This window comes from Phoca vitulina, unplaced genomic scaffold (genome assembly GCF_004348235.1).
Source record: "Phoca vitulina isolate PV1807 unplaced genomic scaffold, GSC_HSeal_1.0 scaffold1, whole genome shotgun sequence".
Classification (NCBI taxonomy): domain Eukaryota; kingdom Metazoa; phylum Chordata; class Mammalia; order Carnivora; family Phocidae; genus Phoca; species Phoca vitulina.
This window is the reverse complement of record NW_022589704.1, coordinates 105,010,682-105,032,716: the sequence shown is the minus strand read 5'-3', so window position 1 is coordinate 105,032,716 and position 22,035 is coordinate 105,010,682. Positions and strand designations below refer to the sequence as shown.

At 36.8% G+C, this 22,035-nt stretch overlaps 1 protein-coding gene across 2 annotated transcripts in view; it reads right to left on the bottom strand.

Moving 5' to 3' along the window:
• The window catches only part of CNTNAP5 (contactin associated protein family member 5), a 792,175-nt gene that overhangs the window by 405,890 nt on the left and 364,250 nt on the right, over positions 1–22,035 (bottom strand). For both annotated transcript variants that reach the window (XM_032412450.1, XM_032412460.1), the window contains exon 6: positions 10,598–10,782. In XM_032412450.1, coding sequence (XP_032268341.1) covers positions 10,598–10,782 — 185 coding nt within the window. The remainder of the gene's footprint in view (positions 1–10,597; positions 10,783–22,035) is intronic.

Below are 22,035 nucleotides of genomic sequence, written 5' to 3'. Positions count from 1 at the left end.
AGTATTCATCTTCTCCCTTTCCACAGGCAAGTGTTTAAAGGCAATGCTTCAGAAACTTCTCTTACTGGATTCAAACCCATATCTGCTTTGCACTTTCTGTGGGCCTTGGGAAAAATACCTAACTTCTATGGGCTTCACGATCCTCATATGCAAAATGAGGATAATAATAATACTTCTGTTACATAAACAACTGAGCTTGACTGGGTAATGTGAGAATTAAAAACTGTCTTACACCTGAAGTATTGAGAATGGGTCCTGGCACACAGTGCTCGCTGTTAGTAAGGTTGTTTGTGCTGTAGCAACTTCTCAGTTAAGAAGTTCCTCCAAAATGACATTTTGTGTCATTATATTCCAGAACTTCTGAATAAAAAACATATGGAGAGTAATTCTTCTAATATTTTTTCAGTCTGAAGGTTGTGATATTATGTATTGATATTTTATTCAATGGCAATTCAATTGAGTGCCTTTTCTTTGTTTTGAATTAATAAACAGACAGACAAACTTTCCCCTAAGAACCTGTAGAAGCCTCGCTCTGGTTTTCAGATGTTCAGAACACTGGAAATTAATATGCTGTGTGCTCCTTTAAAAAGATCCACTGGTTGGTTCTAGCTTCCCATTTATATTGAGTGGAAAATAAAGAGAAAGGGAGACCATGCTAGAACTTTATGGTTACTGTCTATATTCAATTTTCTTTTCAAATTTAGGAAGACTAGTAATTATACAGTTGAGTGTAATATTCTGTATCACTTGTTCTGCAAGTAGTGGGAATATCTTCTCAGGTTCATGTTCTGCATTTCTTTTATTCAGTCATTATTATATAAAGTATTATTTTTGGTTTGTTTGGTTTGTTTGTTTGATTTCCTGAATTTCTATCCTATTTTTTTTCAGTTACTTCAATTGTCTGTGTTGTACAAACTATTCTTTTTATTGCCTCACATATCATTATTGTGTTTACAATTGCCCATGTATTTCTTTCAAACTTTAATGAGTCTTGTTGAATTAATCTTTGCTTTCAAGACAAACCTGGCTGTCCTCCATGAATCTCTTCATTTGCTAATTTCATTCTCTAGGATTCTGATGATATGATCCTGCCCATCCATTCAGACTCCAGCATATTTCACCTTGGGGCAGATATTGATGATATTGAACAGAAATTATATTTCAGGATGCATCATCTGTATGTCGCCTAAGGACCTTCAAGATATGGATCACAGAGCTAGAAATCCAGTTTCTGTTAACTCATTTTTTCATATAACACTACGTAGTTGTTACAGTGTAAAGGAGCCAGATGCCCTAAGCCAGTTCTTTCCAAATAGCTTTTATTTTTATTTATTTATTTATTTTTTCTAAATAGCCTTTAGCAAACTCACTTCTTGGGGCGCCTGGGTGGCTCAATCGGTTAAGCGGCTGACTTCAGCTCAGGTCATGATCCCAGGGTCCTGGGATCAAGCTCCATGTTGGGCTCCCTGCTAAGTGGGAAGTCTGGTTCTCCCTCTCCCGCTGCCTGCTGCTCTGCCTACTTGTGCTCTCTCTCTATCTCTTTGTCAAATAAATAAATAAAATCTTAAATAAAACACCTCACTTCTTTTTTTTTTTAAGTCTTTGTTCAATTGATACTATCTCAATGATGTCTACCCTGATCAACATATCCAAAATTGCAACCTGTTTCCCTTCATCTTTTTTAAAATTATTTTATTTTATTTTACTTATTTTTTGATAGAGAGAGAGAGGGAGTACATACACATGCCAGGGTTGGGGCACAGAGGGAAAGGGAGAGACAGAACCTCAATATCAGGGCTCAATATCACAACCCCGAGATTATGACTTGAGCCTAAATCAAGAGTCAGATGCTTAGCCAACTGAGACACACAGGTGCCCCTCCCTTCATCTCTGAACTTCCAATCCATGACCTAGATATATTTTTTATTCTTCTTTCTTTTGTATGTGAAATTTACTTACTTGTTATATTTACTGCTTATGGTTTGTCTCTCCTACTAAAATGCAAGCACCATGAGTGTAGACTTCCTTGTTCTTTTCTTTGACATATTCCAATTTTCCAATGATGATGATTAAAATTATGCCTGATATATAATAGATGCTGAATAAATATTTGTTGAATGTTTTGAAATATCTCCCTAAAAATGTTTCTCAAGGACACAGACAATATCTTACTCACTTTTTAATATTTAATGCAAGAGGTATGATTCAAACACAATAAATCCAACAAATACTTGTTGAATTGCTTAAAAAAAGAACAATAGCAATTTACTTCTAAAGTTGCTTTTGCCTTATTGTCCTTTTGGTCAATTCAGCTGCTTTCTTTGCTTACTTTTCTTGTTTGTTTGGTCTTGGCAAATTGCATAGTGTGCAAATTGCATAGTGTAAGATTTCATTGATCTTAGTAGTCAACAAAACCAGGTGTTAGATTGTAAAGTTTCACTCACAGTCTCAGTGTCTTAGGCAACATTGTCCATCTGGTAAACTGATGGGTTTGTTGGTGTCACAGGTGGGCTCCAACTATATGACTCCCAGAAGAAAGCCTGCTTTGATATTAAATGTATGAGGTCCCAGAATCTGACACTCTCTCTTCCTTTGATCTCATTCCTCTTCTTTGTCTGGCATTTGCTTCTATCTTTTTCAATCTTTGATGTTACTTCCATGGCAATGAGTTCATTCTTCCTTATTGGCTTTTCCCTGGCCCTGTTTAAATTTGGGAGTCTTCCTGTCTGGAAGATTCCTTTTTCTGTCAGACTTGGATTTCTGATACTTTTGAAGTTTCTCGTTTGTGAATATTTGTCTCACTTTTGCTCTGATAGTCCACTTTGTAGTACAGGGTGTATGAAAATAGATTCAAACAGCTGTCTTCTTTTTCCATCTTTAAAATTCGCACTGGCTTTGTGTTTGTTGAGCCATATGTAGAGTTCATGGCCTTTATGGAAGAGGAGTCCATCACTGACCTTTGGAATGTTCTCAAAGGTTGATGAGTTTCTGCCATTTCAAATGAAATCAGAAATCCCAATTTTCCTGTTAAATCTCTTGATTTTTAAATATTAGCCCAAATTCAAATAGTTAAAAATAAAAAAAAAAAAATAGGCCAAGTGAGATAATAGCAGTCCAAATCTTCCCCAGGGTCACCATTTTATGGCTTCTGCTCTACTATTTGACTTGATCAATGACTCAGTTTGTAACTTTTTTGGAATGTCTGATCTCTTTAATTTTAAAAAGCATATGGTGCATATGATGTCTTATTTTTGTGCCTATTTTAGGGTCACATATTGAGAGGAGGTAATTGGTTACATGTTAACCAAAAAGTACCTCTTCTTCATTGCTTCTATAACCTATTCTTTCACAAATTCCCAGTGTCCCCGTATTTCTGGATAAGAAATGTCCTATGTCTGTTTTACTGCGGACAGAAAGGTGAGCAATATCTGACCCAGACACAGCCCTGCATTGAATATGAGGGAACACTGATGGCATTTTTTTTAAAGGTTTATTTATTTATTATTTTAGAGAGAGAGAGAAAGAGAAAGAGAGAGCAGGGGAGGGGCAGAGGGAGAGGAAGAAAAAGAATCTCAAGCAGACTCCACACTGAGTGTGGAGCCCAACATGGGGCTTAATCTCATGCCCCGGAGATCATGACATGAGTGGAAACCAAGAGTCAGATGCTTAACTCAGTTATCCATCCAGGCACCCCTAAATGGGTATCTTTTTACAGACTCATAGACATCAGGGACTGACACAGCCCAATTGGTTCAACATGTGTTTATAATTTGTTTTGTCTGAGTGAACTTACAATACTTTACCTTAGGTTTTTGGACAATGGGTTAAACTTTGTATGTTTTAGTATTCAAACAAAGAGCTCATTTGAAATCCTAACTTCAGTATCCCCTATACACCTAGGCACCTAGGAGGGCCCCACTTTGACCATTCTCCAGTTCCATTCTTCCTCATGGTGGAGTCAAGGAGAAACAGCTATAGGAAGCTGCTACCACCCTTATAAACCACGATCTTCCTACAAAGCATCCCAGAGCTTCTTGCTTAAACAGTTCTGAAAGTACTTTGAGGGCCCGAATGTCTCTCTCCCCATCTGCCCTCCTGAGAATGGACCATGGGCTGACAGGTCTGAGCAGTGGCCTGGGGATAGCTGTTTATACCATGGACAGGATGTGAACGTACGGGATGTGGCTGGGAAGGTACATTCATCAAAACAGAATAGAACATATTTTATTCAACAGTTTGTTAGCTTATTTGTAACCCTTTAAATATTTAAACTTATGGTATGTGGGCCTTCATTTGTACTCTTGCCTCAGGCTCTACACAGATTCAACTGTGGCCTGACTAATTCTATAATATTTTATTGATGGTTATAATAATTCAGCCCAAATTCAGCCAGCCTCAAGATGTCTTATCAGATAATTAAAACCTCTACACCTCCACCAATAGCAGCTGAAATAAAATAAGAAGGAATTTTTTTCATTTGTTCTTTTAGTTCATGTTAATAAAAACAAAGTTTGTTTTTTTTTTTTTTTTTTTTTCCGTTGTGGCATATTGGTAATATTGAAATACTCCCTCCATCATATTCAACACAATTGGTTTACTTTTAATTTGCATTTAAGAGAAGATTTTATATTCCAGTTTGGTGTTTTAAACTTGGGGAAACACAAGATTAGAAATTCCACAAATCATAACAATCTTAAATTTAAAAGCAGAAAGAAAAATGTTAGAGATTAATGTGGCTTCAAGTCTTAAATACATGCAGAGGCCAGAATCAGGACCAGAACACGTGTTTGTATCTTGAAGGATTATTCCGCCTTCAGAGAGAATGCCTGGTCACCAGAGGGATCTCTAGTTGAGCAGCTGCACAGAGCTGAGCTCAAATCTTGTTGCGTTACCCAATAGCTACTGGGGAATGGGGATGGGGGGGTGGTCATCAGCATCTCTTGTCTTGGTTTTATGTTTATGTATATAAGACATAATAATTTCCCTCACATGGTTCCTTCAGAGATAAAACAAAATCACAAAACACCAACAAAGTAGTATTTCATGATTTTTCCCCTTCCATTTTCTTCTTCTTTATTTCCACTTTTCATCTACTTATTTTCTTTTTCCTTATTTTCTTTTTTTTCACTTATTTTCCTCCACATAGGCCTTCTACTTTAGCCTTGCCGCTGAGTTTCCATAGAAAAAAGGATCAATAACAATTACACTGCCACATGATCTGGAAAACCGTTTCCTTAGTGATCTGTGGTTATTTTGATCACTAAATAAGTAGTTGTATTATGTCTGGCCAGTCCTTTAATCATGTCTGAGTTCTAAGAGAAGTGCCCTTTAGGCAAAGTCAAGTAAGGGTGGTGGCAAGAGGTGGCCTTCAAGCATGGCAGACCTATACAGAACTTCTTACAGAAACCAAAGTTGGCCATCAATCGTTACCTTTTATAATTACAGAAAGAAACTTCCTTCATTTACGTAACATGTATTTATGGACATCAGCCCTTATGATGAGCTTGAATTCTATGACTGGGGTGGGGATGAGGTGATAGACAATTAAAAATAAGTAACTTCAATAACATTTTAAAGTGACAAGTGTTTTAAAAAAATACTATGAATAAACATAAATCAGAGGTTGTAATTTTAGCAGAAAATATAAGAAATATCTTTTAAGTCATATATTCTTTCTATTGCCTCAGTTTCTCCTTAAAATACTTCTACATTTGGTACAAAATTCAAAATGTTTTTAAAAAGTAGTCAGTGAAAAGTAAGGCTTCCCTCTTCATTGAACCCATTCTCTTATTGTCTGCCTTGTCTGTCCTTAGTCACTTCCAGAGATTTCTGTCTACATGCTGTCTACTGTCAAGTCCATGTTTTCTTTCTAATCCTAAACACAGATACTCTTACACTGCAGTGCACTTCATTTTTCTTTTCCTTTAACAATTTATATTAGAAATGGTTCCGCATCAGGATATATAGGTCTGCCTCATTCTTTCTGATGGCTGCATAATACTTCTGTATGGCTTTGTTAAGCACACACACCAAACAAGATGAGCCCAAAGCCAAGACCTGACCCACCTGTAAAGGTAAAGGCACCACTTGTAGATTCAGATGGTTTGTGACTTACAGAGTCAACAAAGGCAAGAGTAGCCAAACACTGCTGCCCACCTGTCCCACACACCAAAAAATGATGCTAAAAAAAGGGAGGGTCAGATGACCACCATATAAGCTGGGGGGTTCCTTGTTGCTATAGATCTTACTCTAATTATTTCAATCACTAAATAAGCAGTTGTATTATGTCTGGCCAGTCCTTTAATCATGAGTTCTAAAAGAAGTGTCCTTCAGCTAAGCAATTCTTGATGACACAACTCTATTCTGACAGCACAGGGCAGAATGCCTCATGCCTTATCAGAACCTGGGAGGCAACAAGAAACTGTGTTATGACAGTCTCCCACGGGGCAGGTGTGGTGAAATGGGAAACAGCCTTGAAGCTGCTAATTGCAGGGCTCCAACCTCTGGTGTTTCAGGAAGATCATAAGGCATCCTGCCAAGACTCAGATCAGCTATTGAGCAAAGCTCTGGTTGTGTGGACCACATAGACCGTGTGAGGTCACCAGGGCACACTGGCAGAGCCGTTTCCCTATGGAGCTTAGCATAATTCTTAATTAACACCCTTTTGAAGGACTTCTGGGGAATTTCCAATCTTTCATTATTCCTAACATATGTCCCATTGCACATATTTACTTATGACCATAGGATAAACTGCTAGAAACAGAACCGTTGGGTTGAATACCACGTGTTTACAATTTTGAAGACATTGCCTTTTCTTTGGTATAATATTAATTACCATCCCACTAACAATGGATGAAATAGCTCTGGTTTCTCCATACCCATGCCAACATTATAACATTTTTAGTCTTTGCAATCTAAGTGAAAAATATTGTAGCGTGAATTTGCCTTCCTTTTCTTAATGAGTGCAGTTAAACATTGTTTCATATATTTGAGAGCAATTTGTACTTCTTACCTATTCATTTTCTTTATTTCTCCTTTAAGTTATCCATTAAGAATTATTTGTAGGAGATGTTTACTTATTAATTAAATTTTGAAATACTTTTCTAAGTTATTGGGGTAGTGATATCACTATGTATGTATTTTTATGGAAGGTTATGCGGCATTTTTATTTTAATTTTATATGGTTATTTTCATATATTTTATTTCCAGGTTTCTGAAATTTATGTCAGACTTAGAAGAACCTCCCACAATCCTTAATTAAAAAGCACTATCTCATATTTTCTTTAAAATTTTGAAAAAACTTGCATTTGAAGATATATGTATACATACGCGTTTTTAAATGTTTATAGGGTTTAGTTTAATCTAGTTTTTTTAACTAAGTATTTTTATTAAAATATATATGTATATTTTATTTTGTAAAAAGCCTTTTCATTATTTATGATGTGGTAATATGAAAATCATGTATTTTAAAAAAATGTTTTTAATAGTTCTGGTGCTTGTAAAATGGCTATGTAAACAGGATCACTGAGCACTTTTGATAGGAAAAGAATTAATGATTATATGAATCTCAGAGAACTGGGCCCTTACTAAGATCCTAAAAATATCTCTTTTCTAAAATCCTTCTGCTCCAGACCGGAAGTGAAGTGAATTGCTATAGTCTTTCTCACATCCCTTCAGAGAAAATCATATAGGCTGAGTGATGTGAACTAGGATGACATTCCAATGAGAAGCAAAGGATTTACATTCTTTCTGCCTCTATCTAGCTATCATCTATCTATCTATCTATCTATCTATCATCTATCTATCATCTATCTATCTATCTATCCTCTATCTATCATTATCTATCTATCTAATTTATTTTTGACAGAAGATTCCCAGCCCTAGGTGGGAAGAGAAACAAGAACTTAATACATCTTAGTGTAACGAAAGTCCTCAGGGGGCCTCATAGAAAGGCATGATGTCATTCACTGATATCCTTAAGTTAGTCTAAGATGAAAGCTACCATATTTTCTTGCCAATTATTAGTTCATAATGTTAAAATTTTAAGAGGAACATAGATTTTCATAATATAATCAACCTCGGTATAAAATTTGAAAGGGCATAGCTTTAGAGCAGCAGGGCTCTGACAATGGGTCATAGGAACCCAAGGACCTGATTTTAGTTACCCTGCTAGCTGGTGGTATCCAGGGCACATATGGGCACATATGATCCCATGGCAGAAGTCAAATTAATAACCTAGATTCTTATTAATAGACAACATTGTTACAAAATAATCTATAGACTTAGATATTCTGTTTATCTTTATTCCTGCTAATAGGGTGTAATTATTGCTTCTGGATAACTGAAGTTAAGAGCTTTCATTTCCCAGGTTTATACAACTAGTTAGTGGTAAAGTGGCAATTAAGACTCCTATTCTACAGCTCTTTCTTTTTACACATAGTCTTTAAGGTGAATCTGCAAAGACTGGAGAGCTCCAGTTGTCCCAGAAACCTCTCAACACATAATTCTCATGTTATCATCAATTTGTAATGTCACCGTTAGACTCACTGTCTTCTTATATGGTCACTGGGGCAAGCTGGCTGGGCACTCTGGCAGGGGCTTGAATTCTCTGAAACAGAGGTTACTTCAAAGGAATTCTGCAAGATGTTTCTTTCCTAGGTGATACTTGTTATAACGCAATGTGAAATTCAGACATTTCCTGAAGAAATCTGTTCCAATTTCATAAACTGAGTGACATCACTGGATTTCATTTCCCTCAAATGCTGACATTCAGTTTAATGCCACTCAGCTGTGATCCCATAAACATTCTCTACACAGGAGAGGTAGGTAGACATAGGCTTGAAAATAAAGGTTAAATCAGGCAACTGGGAGAATTTTAGAACCATCTCCTAGGCAGGTAGAGTTACAGATGATTTTATGCTTTCTGTTGTCCTCAAGTTCATAAAAGATATCTCTTTTAATGTCATGTGTATTCTCTATTTTTTTTTCTTTTTTCAATCACTTAAATCACTTTCAATCACTTTAAATCACTTAAACTTGATAAAGAAAGATGATTGATATTCATAGATTTCCAGTTATCAGCAAATCAAAAAAAAATAATCTACCTGGTATCTTTCTGAGTCAGAGTGACAAATTCTTTTTTGAAGTTAATGAATGGCATATCTTATCAACAGTGTGCTAAGCTAAAGTTAGGATCAAAAGAGTAAATCTTTCTTATAGCTCATGATGGTGATTGATAAATGTAAGTCAGACCCTAATTTTTCAATTATTCATCTCCACCTCCACTGTTCTAGTATGCACCCCACTGGTGACTAGAATCATCGCCTAACAGAGTTTCCCACTATCTGTCCATCAATGCCCTGCCTCCACCTCCCCACAAGTCTAAGCTACAGACTTATACTTACTGCTCAAAATAGTACTTTTCAAACAGTAGAGTGTCACCTGGAGGATTTCTAAAACAAATTTTTGAGCTCTTCTCCCAGAGTTTCTGATTCAGCAGGTCTGGGTGGGACCTGAGTATTTTCATTTTTAACAAATTCCCCAAGGGATGACTCCTGCGACAGACATTCAGAATTACTAGTCTAAAACATAAAACTGGCCTTGCCACAATCCTGCAAAAAAGTTCTGTAAGCTTCTCGAACAAAAGGACCCTGTTTCATTCATCTCTGTATATTTATTGCCTAGAAAAAAGTCTGGTATACAGCAGAGGCATACTTGTTGAACTGAACTACTCGCAAAGATGGGTAACTTTTTTTTTTTTAAGATTTTTTTTTATTTATTTATTTGAGAGAGAGAATGAGATAGAGCATGAGAGGGGGGAGGGTCAGAGGGAGAAGCAGACTCCCCGCTGAGCAGGGAGCCCGATGCAAGACTCGATCCCGGGACTCCAGGATCATGACCTGAGCCGAAGGCAGTCGCTTAACCAACTGAGCCACCCAGGTGCCCAAAGATGGGTAACTTTTGTCTGCCAGTTTGCGGAACTCCGTGCAACCTTCTTTGTGTTGTAGGCTCGGTGCATTTCTTGCTCTCATACAAGAAAGCAAGAAAGAAATGACTGTCCGTGTATATTGTCAAGAGTTGCATAGGAATGAAGGTTGAACACAAGTGCCCCTAGTGTGCATTTTAGATTCCTTTGGATTTTGTTTATCTCTCTTTTTTTCTTCAGGTATACTTGACATATAATATTATGTTAGTATAATTTCTGTATTTTCCCAGCTAATTGAAATCGATTTTTGAAAAAAGAACAACTGAGTGTAACTACAAGACTACACAGTGATACAGGAAGGCTACAGGCAGGATAAAAAATTTTAAAGTGAAAAAGGAGATTTCTTGATTTTAAAATGCACACAATTTGCTGATGTCCCATTGTTACCAAGACACTTTTCCCCACAAACACTGCTCAGATGCCCTCCTTGGACTCTTCACTGAAGGCTGCCTGGGCTTAGACAGAGATGAGCCCATGGTAAGACTTGTCAGGGCACTCCATCTTCTCTCAATTGCTCTTTTGTTTGCTGATTTTTTTTTTTTTTTTTTTTTTTTTTTTTTTTTACTGATGCTGTGCAAGGGGCCTGGGGACCTGCAGGGAGAGTCAACTCACCTCATAGTCGATGTCTAAGGCATCTGCCTCGCCCTTGGTGCGGAAGTGCTGTGTGTGCTTGTCCACAGAGAAGTTCACCTGCTTGCCGACCCGCTCAATGAGGACCGAGTGCCAGTGCTGGTCATCCAGCAGACTGCCCAGGGTGGCCGAGGGTGGGCTGCTGCTGAGCCGAGGTTTGCTGTCATCTGTGAAGGGGAGAGGAAGACTGGATGGTATCCGTGCCCAAGGGCAGCCTTGCATACTAGAATATTCTGCAAGCAAGGCCAGGTCTCTCTATCCTAAAGGTAAAGAATGATTCTCTCTCTCCAGGACCAGAATCCTGTTGGATTTGTAAAGGAATAACATGCTTTGCCCACAGATTCCAGAACCAAATTCTAGGTCAGCTGATACACACATCCCTTTCTGGATGTGAAAGGACATGTTTTCAGAACATGAACAATTAAGTAATAAAATGCACCATATCCTAATGGCCATCAATAATATTGGAAACTGGGAATATCACATTTAGAAATAATACATATTCTTTGTGTTTGAATGGTTTTTGAATGGAGAAAATGAATCTTGAGTTATGCTTTGGAGGAAAAGTAAATTCTGGATAAGTAAAGGGAGGACAGTGGGCACCGAGTTAGGTAAGTCTGAAGGCAAAGGCAAAGGTGAGGAAATAATCATTTTAGCTGCCATTTTCAAGTGCCTGCTATATGAACAGCACTTAAATAGGAAGTTTATACCCTCCATCTTTAATCCCCCATGGGAAAATTATTATCCTCATTTCATGAATAAGGAACCTGAGGACCAGTGAGGTTAAGCACCCATGACCCAGAGGTGCAACTAGCATTCAAATCCAGGTCCGCTTGACCCTTTTTACTCTGCCTGTGGCATGGGCCATATGCACTGATTCAGTCTAAGCTGAACTTGGAAGACACCCCTTAGGAGGCTGTGAGAGATTCAGGGGGAGAGGTACATTTTTTTCTATCTAGTTCTCCCTCCCCTCTGGCCCTCCTCCGATTTTATGGAAGGAAGCTCCTGCCAGTACCCTTTTGTCAAAAAAATGGCAGCATTTTTTTTTCCCCCTTCAGAATAGCTCAGACTTAGCAAAATGAACAGTTAAATGCAATTAATTAAGACTTATGTGTAAACTTTCAAGTTTGTGAACGTTTTATTGTTTGGTCCCCTTAGAAACTGAAAGCTAAACGTCTCCCACTTCTCTCCTAAGATGTGTTTTAGCAGAACAGCTGCAACAGTCTGCTCAACAGCGAGGCATTAAGGGGGCAGGAGTTGCTTGCTGTTTCCCCTGTAGGCTGCTCACTTCCACCCTCGTGATGGCCCTAAGGCACTGCTTCCTGCACTGAACAACACTTGGTTGCTTCAGATGGGGGTGGTGTTGGGCATCAAACTTATTACAATTGGAAAATGATAGATTATGCATTCATCACTGACTTCATTTCATAATTTGTTCATTATTTCTTCAACAACTTTTAAGTTCTCGCAATTGGTCAAATTTTGCCAATGATTAAAAATTATTTCTTCTTTTTCTTCCTCCTCCTCCCTTCCCTCTCTCCATCCTTTCCTTTTTTCTCTTCCCCCTTCCTTCCTTCCTTTCCTCCTTCTTTCTTCCCCCCTCTCCCTCTTTCTTCCTTCTTTCCTTGAATAAAAAGGTACTGATATCTACCTCTGCCTTGGCTAGAGTGACAGGTGATGTATAAAGGAGATAAAAGAGATAGAGTTAAAAGACACACTCCCCTCCCTAAAAGTCTTAATGGAGTCTCTCAATAAGTAAATTGATAAAAAGTGTGTTGGTAGCATACAGTGTTTAGTGACAGGAGCCAAACAAGTGCAGGGTAGGGAGCCTTGAAGCTCCAGTAGAGCAGTGGCAGGTCTGAGATTTGGCTGGAAGAAGGAGCACCAACACACAGCCAGGAGAAGCATGTGCCAACACTCGGAGGTGCAAGGAAACGTGGTGGGGGAGTCCATGTCCATGCAGCAATATCATGATCATGCCAGCCTAGCTTATATCATCCAGGACTAATGCTACCAGCACAATTTTTTATCAATTTACTTATTGAGAGACTGCATTAAGGCTTTTAGGGAGGGGAGTGTGTGTGAGGTAACTGTGTATTTTATTTCCCTTTAAGGAACGGGCATCTGGTGAATTAGTAAATCAGAGATTACCAACTCAAATTAACATTTGAGAAATTTATTAAGAACTCAAATCACACTGAGGATGAGAGGAGAGTTTTTAACTTTTTTTGTTGTTTGCTTTCTCTTATATAAAAAAAAAATATTATTTTGGCAGCTGTATGATAATTTGATTAGAAGGCGAGGCTGGCTGTAAGACTAACAGTAATCTAGATGAAAGATCCAGGGCCTTAGGTAAAGAGAGAGCAGGAAGGATGGATTTCCAAGTGATAATATGGTGATGGTCTCTCTTGGATATTGTCACTTGGATATTGGAGGGGAGGTGATAAAGGGAGACTCCCCTAAGGATGATCTCTAGTTTTTTTGTTGTTGTTGTTTTGTTTTTGTTTTTCTTTCCTTGTGCAGGTGGGTGGAAAGTGGTACTAGTCATGAGACACACATAAGAGAGAAACTAGAACACCTCCCTCTCTCTTTCTCTTCACACAACACACACACACACCCCCCACACACCCTTTATTTATAAAATAAAATTTGTCCAAGAGCTAACAAACTATTGAAGGAAACAGTGTGCCTTATAAACAACCGTTCTAGGTAATAAGCCAAGTAAAATTAATATTAGAGGTTTCACTTTGATGTGTGTCTCAATTTTCTTCTTAAAAGGAAAAAAGACATTTGACAATTATTTCTTAGCAGTAAGTCAGAAACTTTAAACATTTGAAAATGTAAATCCACCGTAAGTCACAGAAAGAAGAATAAAAGGAAAAGGAATCACATCCTTTCTCCCTACTTATTTATTCTATGTGCTGCTTTTGGTGGGTTTCAGTGATATACTGTGTTCTTTCAGAGAGCCAATGAAAATGATTAAAACCAAATATTTAAATATTTTTATATATTATTATTCCAGCTTCAGAAGATGAATTTAATTATAAATGGGTCAAAGTGACTATTTTTTTTTTAATTTAACTTTTTGGATATAGTAATGAATCTTCCTCCCATCCCTGTTTCCATAAGCTAATCTTCTATATATTCCCTATAAATCACTGTTATTAATCGCCTGTTTCTCCTTCCAGAAAAAAAAAAAAATTAGGCATATGCAAGCCATATATACTTTATACATGTATATATGTATGTATTTGTGTATATATACTTTATATGTACATATATACTTTATATATGCAATTTATAAATGCAATATATATATGCATTTTACTTATGCATATAGATGGCAATATATGCAATACTCTATATATGCAAAGATATGTATTCTTTATTTCTCCTCATTTAATTTTTTACCCTAATGGTGAAATACAATACACATTTTTATGGACCTTTTCATTTTCACTTAATCTATCCTAGGAATTTTCTAACATTAGTATACAAAAAGTTGTCTCATTCTTTTTTGCAGCTGCATAATATTTATTGAGTGATATATGTGATATATGTATTAGCCAGTTTTCTATTGATAAATATTTAGGTAGTCTATCTATTGTTGATCCCTAATATTGCTGAAATACCTTGTATATAGACCTTATTTTGGATGTGTGCAAGACTTTCTGTCGCATGCATTCTTAGGTAAAGAACGAATCGTCACAAGTGTTCACCATTTGCAATTTTGACAGGCACTGCCGAATTGTCCCCTACAAAATTTGTGCCTATTCAAACTCCTACCAGCAATTTATGAGAATGACTTTTCTCCACAGGCTTGTCTAGAAAATATGTTCAAGCTTTTGGAATTCTGCCTGTGTGATAGGCAAAAACAGTATATTTCTTAGCAGTTTTAATATACATTTCCCTTAAAGTGAATGAGTTTGAAAATATTTTCATTTTCTCTTTTATGATCTATCTCCTCATATTTTTTGCCTATATTTTTCTGTCATTTTCTTATCAATTTCTATTTAGTCCATTTTCTGTAACATTAATTGTGCCAATATCTTTTTGCTGTTGTCTTTTGCTTTTGCCTTTTTTGTTTTTTAATTCTAATTTTTTTTTATCATTCAGACATTCTTTTGCTGAAAAAACCATCGTTTTCTTTTTCTTTTATGGCTTATTTTATGGATTTGTGTTATAGTTTAACGTGACCTCCCTTTCTGAGATCATTAAAGAATTCTTCCATTTTCTTCCACTTCATTTCATTTGGATTTTATTCTGGTATATGACATAAGGTAGAGTTCTTCCCTTATTTCATCTTTTTAAATGGCTAACTACATGTCCCAAGTCCATTGTTTTTAAATCCTTGGGTGATTTCTTTAAGTTAACCAGATGTATAACTTTCAGATGTAATAAGAAACACTACTAAATTGGATGAGTTGATTTGTTACATTGATCAGATTGAGGTTCTGTGTGCATGTATATTGGTATTTTTAAATTCTGAAACTTCAAGTAGTAAATTTCCAAGTTGGCTGCTGCCCCCGTATTCTACTTCCATCCACTGCCACCATCATCACCATACTCTTCATGCCTCAGAACATCTGGGCAGGAGGAAGTAGAGTCAGCATTCATAACCCCATCCACATCCTTATCAAGGTTAAAGTTGGCCTTCCTCTCCCACACCCTAACCTTGCCTCAGCAAGTTTGCTATTCCATCCAATAATCCCACTGATAATCTAAGATTCAGAGGAATGAATGTGTGTATCTTGTTAAAGAAAAGGCAGCTACTTCCCTCTTACTGCATCTAATGAAAACATGAGCTTTAATTAACACACCTTCTCATGAAAAATAGGTTATGAAAATTTCATGAGTATTTATAGCGATTTGTTGACCTTCCCTCAAAAGTGAATTAATATTGTCCCTTCTTTACATTGTTTACTTAATTTAGCCAAATCTTTTTTATTGCCCAAAAATAATGCAAAATAAAAATCCCACCATTATTATTGAAAAAAACATAAATCAATAAGTATTGAGGGACTAAAAAAATGTTCATAACTTTTTATCTAGTACCAACATTCTGGAAGTCTCTTCTAAGAAAACAAACTGAACTATGGTGATTTCTTTTTCAAAATGTCTAATAATTTAAAAATTGGAGGTAAAGTCCAAACATTTGGAAAGAGAGAAAAAAATAAAATTTTGAATAAACTTAGGCAGAATCAGCAGATGGAATATTACATAGACATCTATATGATACTTATAAAGTACTAATATCATTTCAAAAGTATACTCAGTAGTGACTGCCATTTTTTGATAAAATTAAAAAGTAATATCTAATAAAAGGGATATTCAATAGTTTACACCTTCCTGATTTAAATTATATAAAGGCAGGATAGAAAAGTATATATCAAAATTAAATCACAACTTTGGAAAAGAAACAGATAAGAACTATGTGTGAATAAACCAAAGAACGCACTTACTAAAATATTAACCGAAGCTTTCATTTTCTTTCTTTTTTGTTTTCTCTGTATTTATAGTGGGCATAGTTATCTTTCATAATGGGAAAAATAAATAGATTTCATTAAAAACAAATTCCTTATCCTGCATAGCTGGATCACTGAAAACTATATATGACTGATGTGTAAATTATTGACTATCCCCTCCAGTTCAAGTTACTTTTTAATTAACAAAAAAAAAAAAAAATGGCAAATGTGAATGAATTTTACCCACTCCTCCATCAATTATCCCATGGTAACACTAGAAATCTTCTATTAAAACAAATGGAGTGAAAATTAGTTTGTTTAAACAGTTAGGGAAACAGGGAATTTCTGAAATTCATCAAGAAGGATGTTTTGAATCGTATCTACACTAGGTGTTACTGTGAAGAAAGAAGAATGTTAGTCCTAGGAAATGTTCTATCTTACCTATAAATGTTCATTATTAGAAATGAAGAAAAACTTAATTCTCAAGAGATTATCAAACTCCATAATCTGAATTATATATCTCCAGTTTTACCTCAGTGGCAAGTGATATTCAACTACTAGCTTTAACTAGTTTCTAATTTCTTAAGGCAAGATAAAATTTCCCATGCGCAACTGTAGAGGTCAAAGACAAAAATATGCAGAAGCTAGCTTTCCAGCCAGGAACATGTTAGGGGAAAAACAAAACAAAACAAAACAAAACAAAACAAAAAAAACACTTTTACTAATTAAATAAAAACTTGTTTTCATGTGGTTTGAGATATAGTTAAAATGAAACAATGTAAATACTGCTCAAGGCCCTAAAGCACATAACAATTTTTACAGGAAGCTTGAAATGTTTCCAAAATATTTCTAACTTAATTTTTCATCTTTCTCCCCCACCAACATACTGTGGATAAACATGTCAATTTCTTCAACCTTGGAACTAACATCTTCTGTCTAAGGACATACATATCACAGTGTTTTCACCCAAAAGTCTTCTTTGATTAGATCTTCTTGCTTGGTTTTATCTGAACAATTCAAACATGGATGTCACTTTAACTTTCACAATCTTTGAACTTCAGATAGCCTGAACAAAAGGGAATGGGAACTCTTGTTTAAGATTGTATTTCAGCAAAAAGTCACTCATGGAAAGACCTTCATTTACAATTAATGAAATAGGTGGGCACTCATATGGAAGTTCCCAATGCCTGACTTCATCTGACCTTCAGAACTAACCTTTTCACTTCTAATTTTTCAGATTATCAACATTGGTATTCACTTATATTATTAAGCTTCTCACATAAAGTGAGCACTTTATTTATGTTGTTTCAATTCTTCCTGAACAAAACCCTACAAAAAGTGTTGTGTCAAAGAAGTCACATGACTTACTCAAGAACACAAAGAATTAGGGTGACAACCAAGCTCTATCTGACTCCAACACTAATATTCTCACCACTACCTTACTGGGAAAAAATTATACTCCCTTTCACTCTCGTTTCTTACCTTCTGAACATCTGCATCCCACCATACATACATGTATGTTATGTAGCTTAGCTTAGCAAGAATGAAGAGTCTCAGGAAAGAATTTGATGGATGGAAAGCAGAGAGTTGTAGAAAAGAAGAACGGGGCAATGCTAAGGGAGAAGCATAGGCCTTAGAATGAGAAGGCAAATTTCAACTCCATGGGTTACCCAGTATTGTAAAGACCCTTGTTTGGAAAGATGCAGGGCTAATGAATATTCTTCCATGTGCCCAGGTGAGACTTTCTGAAAAAAAATATCAGAAACTAACTGTAAGCAACATGATTCCAGTGGGCTTGACACTCAAACCAGAACAAATCTTTATGTATCACTAAAACAATGAAACATAGGTCTTTAGTTGTTAGGAAATTTCTAAATCTCATTCAATAAAACACTCTAGATTTACGGGTGGTTGCTCAAGTCCAGATTCTAATTTGTATCCATCTTCTGTGACTTTGCTACCTTAAAAAAATGCTATCTCAATGCAGTTATGGTGTATGGTTTTGGTAATATAGAATCATATACTTTAAGTTAATATTACAAAGTTAAAATAATCTAAATAGAAATAATTATTTTACCAGGTTGAGAACTCCCTGAAATTAGGGACTGGTAAATACAACTTTCAACCCCCTGTGGCTAGCTCAGCACCTGACTTAATGTACTTGTTCAACAAATTCCTATTACATTAATGACAAAAGTTATGAAAAATGGGGTGCACCTTGATCCCCTGACACTTTGAAACACCGGCATTCCTTTATTTTTTTTATAATAAAATGTCCAGATAAGTCAGGGTTCATCCATAAAGCATTTCTGGGCTCCTGCCCCCACTCTGATCCCTCCATTGTCACAGTTTAACCATGAACATGGACTTAATGATATTTAGTATGTAATTGTTTTATAAAGGTTTAGAACATTTTAATTATTAATGTCAGGACATTGGGGTAGGCCTGGAGGGGGTTCCAATCCCAGGTCTACAATAATGGAACTATGTGATCTTGGGCAACTGACTACACATCACTGACCATCAGTTCCTTCATCTGTAAAATGGGTTTGGATATAGTTTGTAGGACTGTCATGTGATTTTAAATGGAATACATATTTAACATATCTAGTATAGTGCTTAAGTGCAGGCTCTTTTTTTTAAGATTTTATTTATTTATTTGACAGAGAGAAACAATGAGAAAGAGAACACAAGGAGGGCGAGTGGGAGGGGGAGAAGCAGGCTTCCCGCCAAGCAGGGAGCCCAATGTGTGGCTCGATCCCAGGACCCTGGGATCATGACCTGAGCAGAAGACAGATGCTTAATGACTGAGACACCCAGGCGCCCTGAGTGCAGGCTCTTGAAAATCAGAAGCACTTAAAATATCTTCCATAGTATTCAGTACAAATTCAGAAACATGTTAAACATTTTATAAATATGTGTGGGTTGGCTCATTCAAATGTCTAGATTTCAAAAGAGCTAATGTAAATGTCCATTTGACTTCCTGGAGAATGTGCAATTCTTTCACCAGTATCTTAAGATATCACAATGAGTTGATTATTCACTCAACTGCTTTGGCCTCTGCACCCTATGCTTGCCTTCCCAAGGACATTGCTGTGCATGTGTTTATGCTATTCCTGGATTCTCACTTTACTACAGCTGTACTCATTGCAGTTGCACATTCTGCCTCAGTTCAAAGGCACCAAACTCTTGTAAGGATGAATGACCTACATGTACTATTGATGTCTTGCTTAGTTCTTACAACAGTTTCTCAGTCATGTAATATCTGCTCTTTGATTCTCCCACCTGCATGTATGGGTTAGTGCTGTTGGAATTCTGCAGAGGTCAGACTGTCACAGGTGGTGTGAATGAGATGTGTTACAAAGTGAGAAGAGGAACGGACTAAGAGAAGAAATCTCTTTCCCATTAGTACTTCTAGGAAAAAAACAAAACAAACAAACAAACAAAAACATTGTTCTTCCCTAAGAAATTAATTAAATGGGAATGACCTAGGTCAGTTTCACCATAGAACTGACCCGTCCAAGTCAGCCACAGAAGGGGTAACTGGCAATGAATCAGTCAGCAAAGAGCATCACTTAAAAAGAACCACGCCAGGGGCGCCTGGGTGGCTCAGTTGGTTAAGCGACTGCCTTCGGCTCAGGTCATGATCCTGGAGTCCTGGGATCGAGTCCCGCGTCGGGCTCCCTGCTCGGCAGGGAGCCTGCTTCTCCCTCTGACCCTCCCCCCTCTCATGTGCTCTCTCTCTCTCTCATTCTGTTTCAAATAAATAAATAAAATCTTAAAAAAAAAAAAAAAAAGATAAAAAGAACCACGCCAGTGTGGATCCAAAGGCCAGCCTCGGCAACTGGCCATGGTGCTGAACCCCTCCACTCCTAGAATTGCTGAATTGTAACATCAAATTATATAGGGGACACACACTGGAGAACTGTCACTAAAGGATGCACCGCTGGAGTGTCCATGGGATCTGGGAAGGGAAAAACTACCTCTTCATTGGCCTAGCACCATCCCCTTAGCCCACTAACTTGGATTCTCAGATTCTTCTTCCCTTCTTCCTTCTCTCTCCCTCTTCCTCTTTCCTCCCTCCCTCCCACCCTCTCTCTCCCTCCCTTCTTTCTTTCCCTCCCTCCCTCTCTCTCTGCCTCTTTCCCTCTCTCTTCCTCTCCCCTCCCTTCCTTCCCTCCTTCTCTCTCATTCTCTCACTCTTTCTGTCTCTCCCTCCCTCCCTCCTCCTTCCCTACCTCCCTCTCTGCCTCTCTCTCCCCCTCCCTCCCTCCCCTCCTCTTCACATCCCTTTCTTCCTTCCTTCTTTCCTTCCATTATTGATTCATTTATTTAAAAACTTAAAAAATAAAAGATAAGCATAAACCAATCAGAGAAAGACAATTATCATATGATTTCACTCATACGCAGAACTTAAGAAACAAAACAGATGAACATAGGGGAAGGGAGGGTAAAATAAAATAAGATACAATCAGAGAGGGAGACAAACCATAAGAGACTCTTAACTCTAGGAAACAAACAGGGTTGCTGGAGGGGAGGTGGGTGGGGGGATGGGGTAACTGGGGGATGGACATTAAGGAGGGCACGTGATGTAATGGGCACTGGGTGTTATACACACTGATGAATCACTAAACTTTACCTCTGAAACTAATAATACACTTTAAGTTAATTAATTGATTTTAAATAAAATTTTAAAAAAAGATAAACATGATCATGGATAATATGAACTCTTTCCATTTTGGAAGCTGTGTGGCAACATGGAAAGAATATGAATTTTGTGTAATATGTAAAATTTCATATAAATAGTTAAGAAAAACATTTGAAAAATGCCGAAATGTTAATAGGAGAAATGACTGAATTATAGGATTTCAGTTGACTTTTTTTCTTTTCCTTCAATATAATTACTTTTGTTTTTTTTTTCTTCAGGTTTTCTAAAACTGACATATATTTTATAATCTGAAGAAAATAGTAAAAAATGATTAGATATAGCTACATTTTAATAGTGTCCATACCTAATACTTAGCTGTGTAAATTGAAAGAGTGATTTATCCTTTATGAGACTAATATTCCTTATAGGTAATTTGGGGCTAATATTTACTTACCTATTAGGGCTGCTTTGAGGATTGGATAGGTTACTAACATATTGTGGATATTCGGTAAATATCAGGGCTGCATCATAGGAGAGAGGGAGAGTCTCATGAGGAAGTCAGGAGCACAGTCTTGGGGGTGAGCAAGCCCAACAGTAATAACGTGTGTTGTGTCAGGCCCTGATATTTGAGATGGAAACCCATTTTTACTTTGTACTCATTTTACCTTGAGTACCTACATTAGGTGGGTGCTTTACTAACTTCTGGAGCTACAGCAATGAACAAATCTTGTCTTTCCCTTGTGCAACCTACATTACAGATTTTCTATTATAAGAAAAGCAAAGCAATTATCATCCTCCTTTCCCCTTAGTGCTTTCAGAGATCTGCTGGCTCTTTCTGAGGTATGAAGGGCTAAAGAACTGATATGTGGCAGCATCTCTCTAGAGAAGAAACACGAAGATTGGTACTAATCTACAAGAAACCTGGGTGGCTGCTTCAAACAAGTAAGTACAGGGAACACTCAAATCCACAGCATTTCACTTTCCAAGCAGATGAAAAAGATGAAGAAATTCTCAAACTGCAGAATACTGAAAGATACTACTGAATCATTCACTAAATGAGGTTTTACTTTGTCACTACCATGATTAGAAATACAGTGAACGTGGAATCTGGGGAAAAAAAAAAAAACAAAAAAAACTTTTCTTTTATGTATCACAGCAAGGAGCAAGTCCTATTCATTTCATATACCATTTCTTTTTTTTAATTTTTTTTTAATTTTATTATGTTATGTTAATCATCATACATTACCTCTTTAGTTTTTGATGTAGTGTTCCATGATTCATTGTTTGAGTATAACACCCAGTGCTCT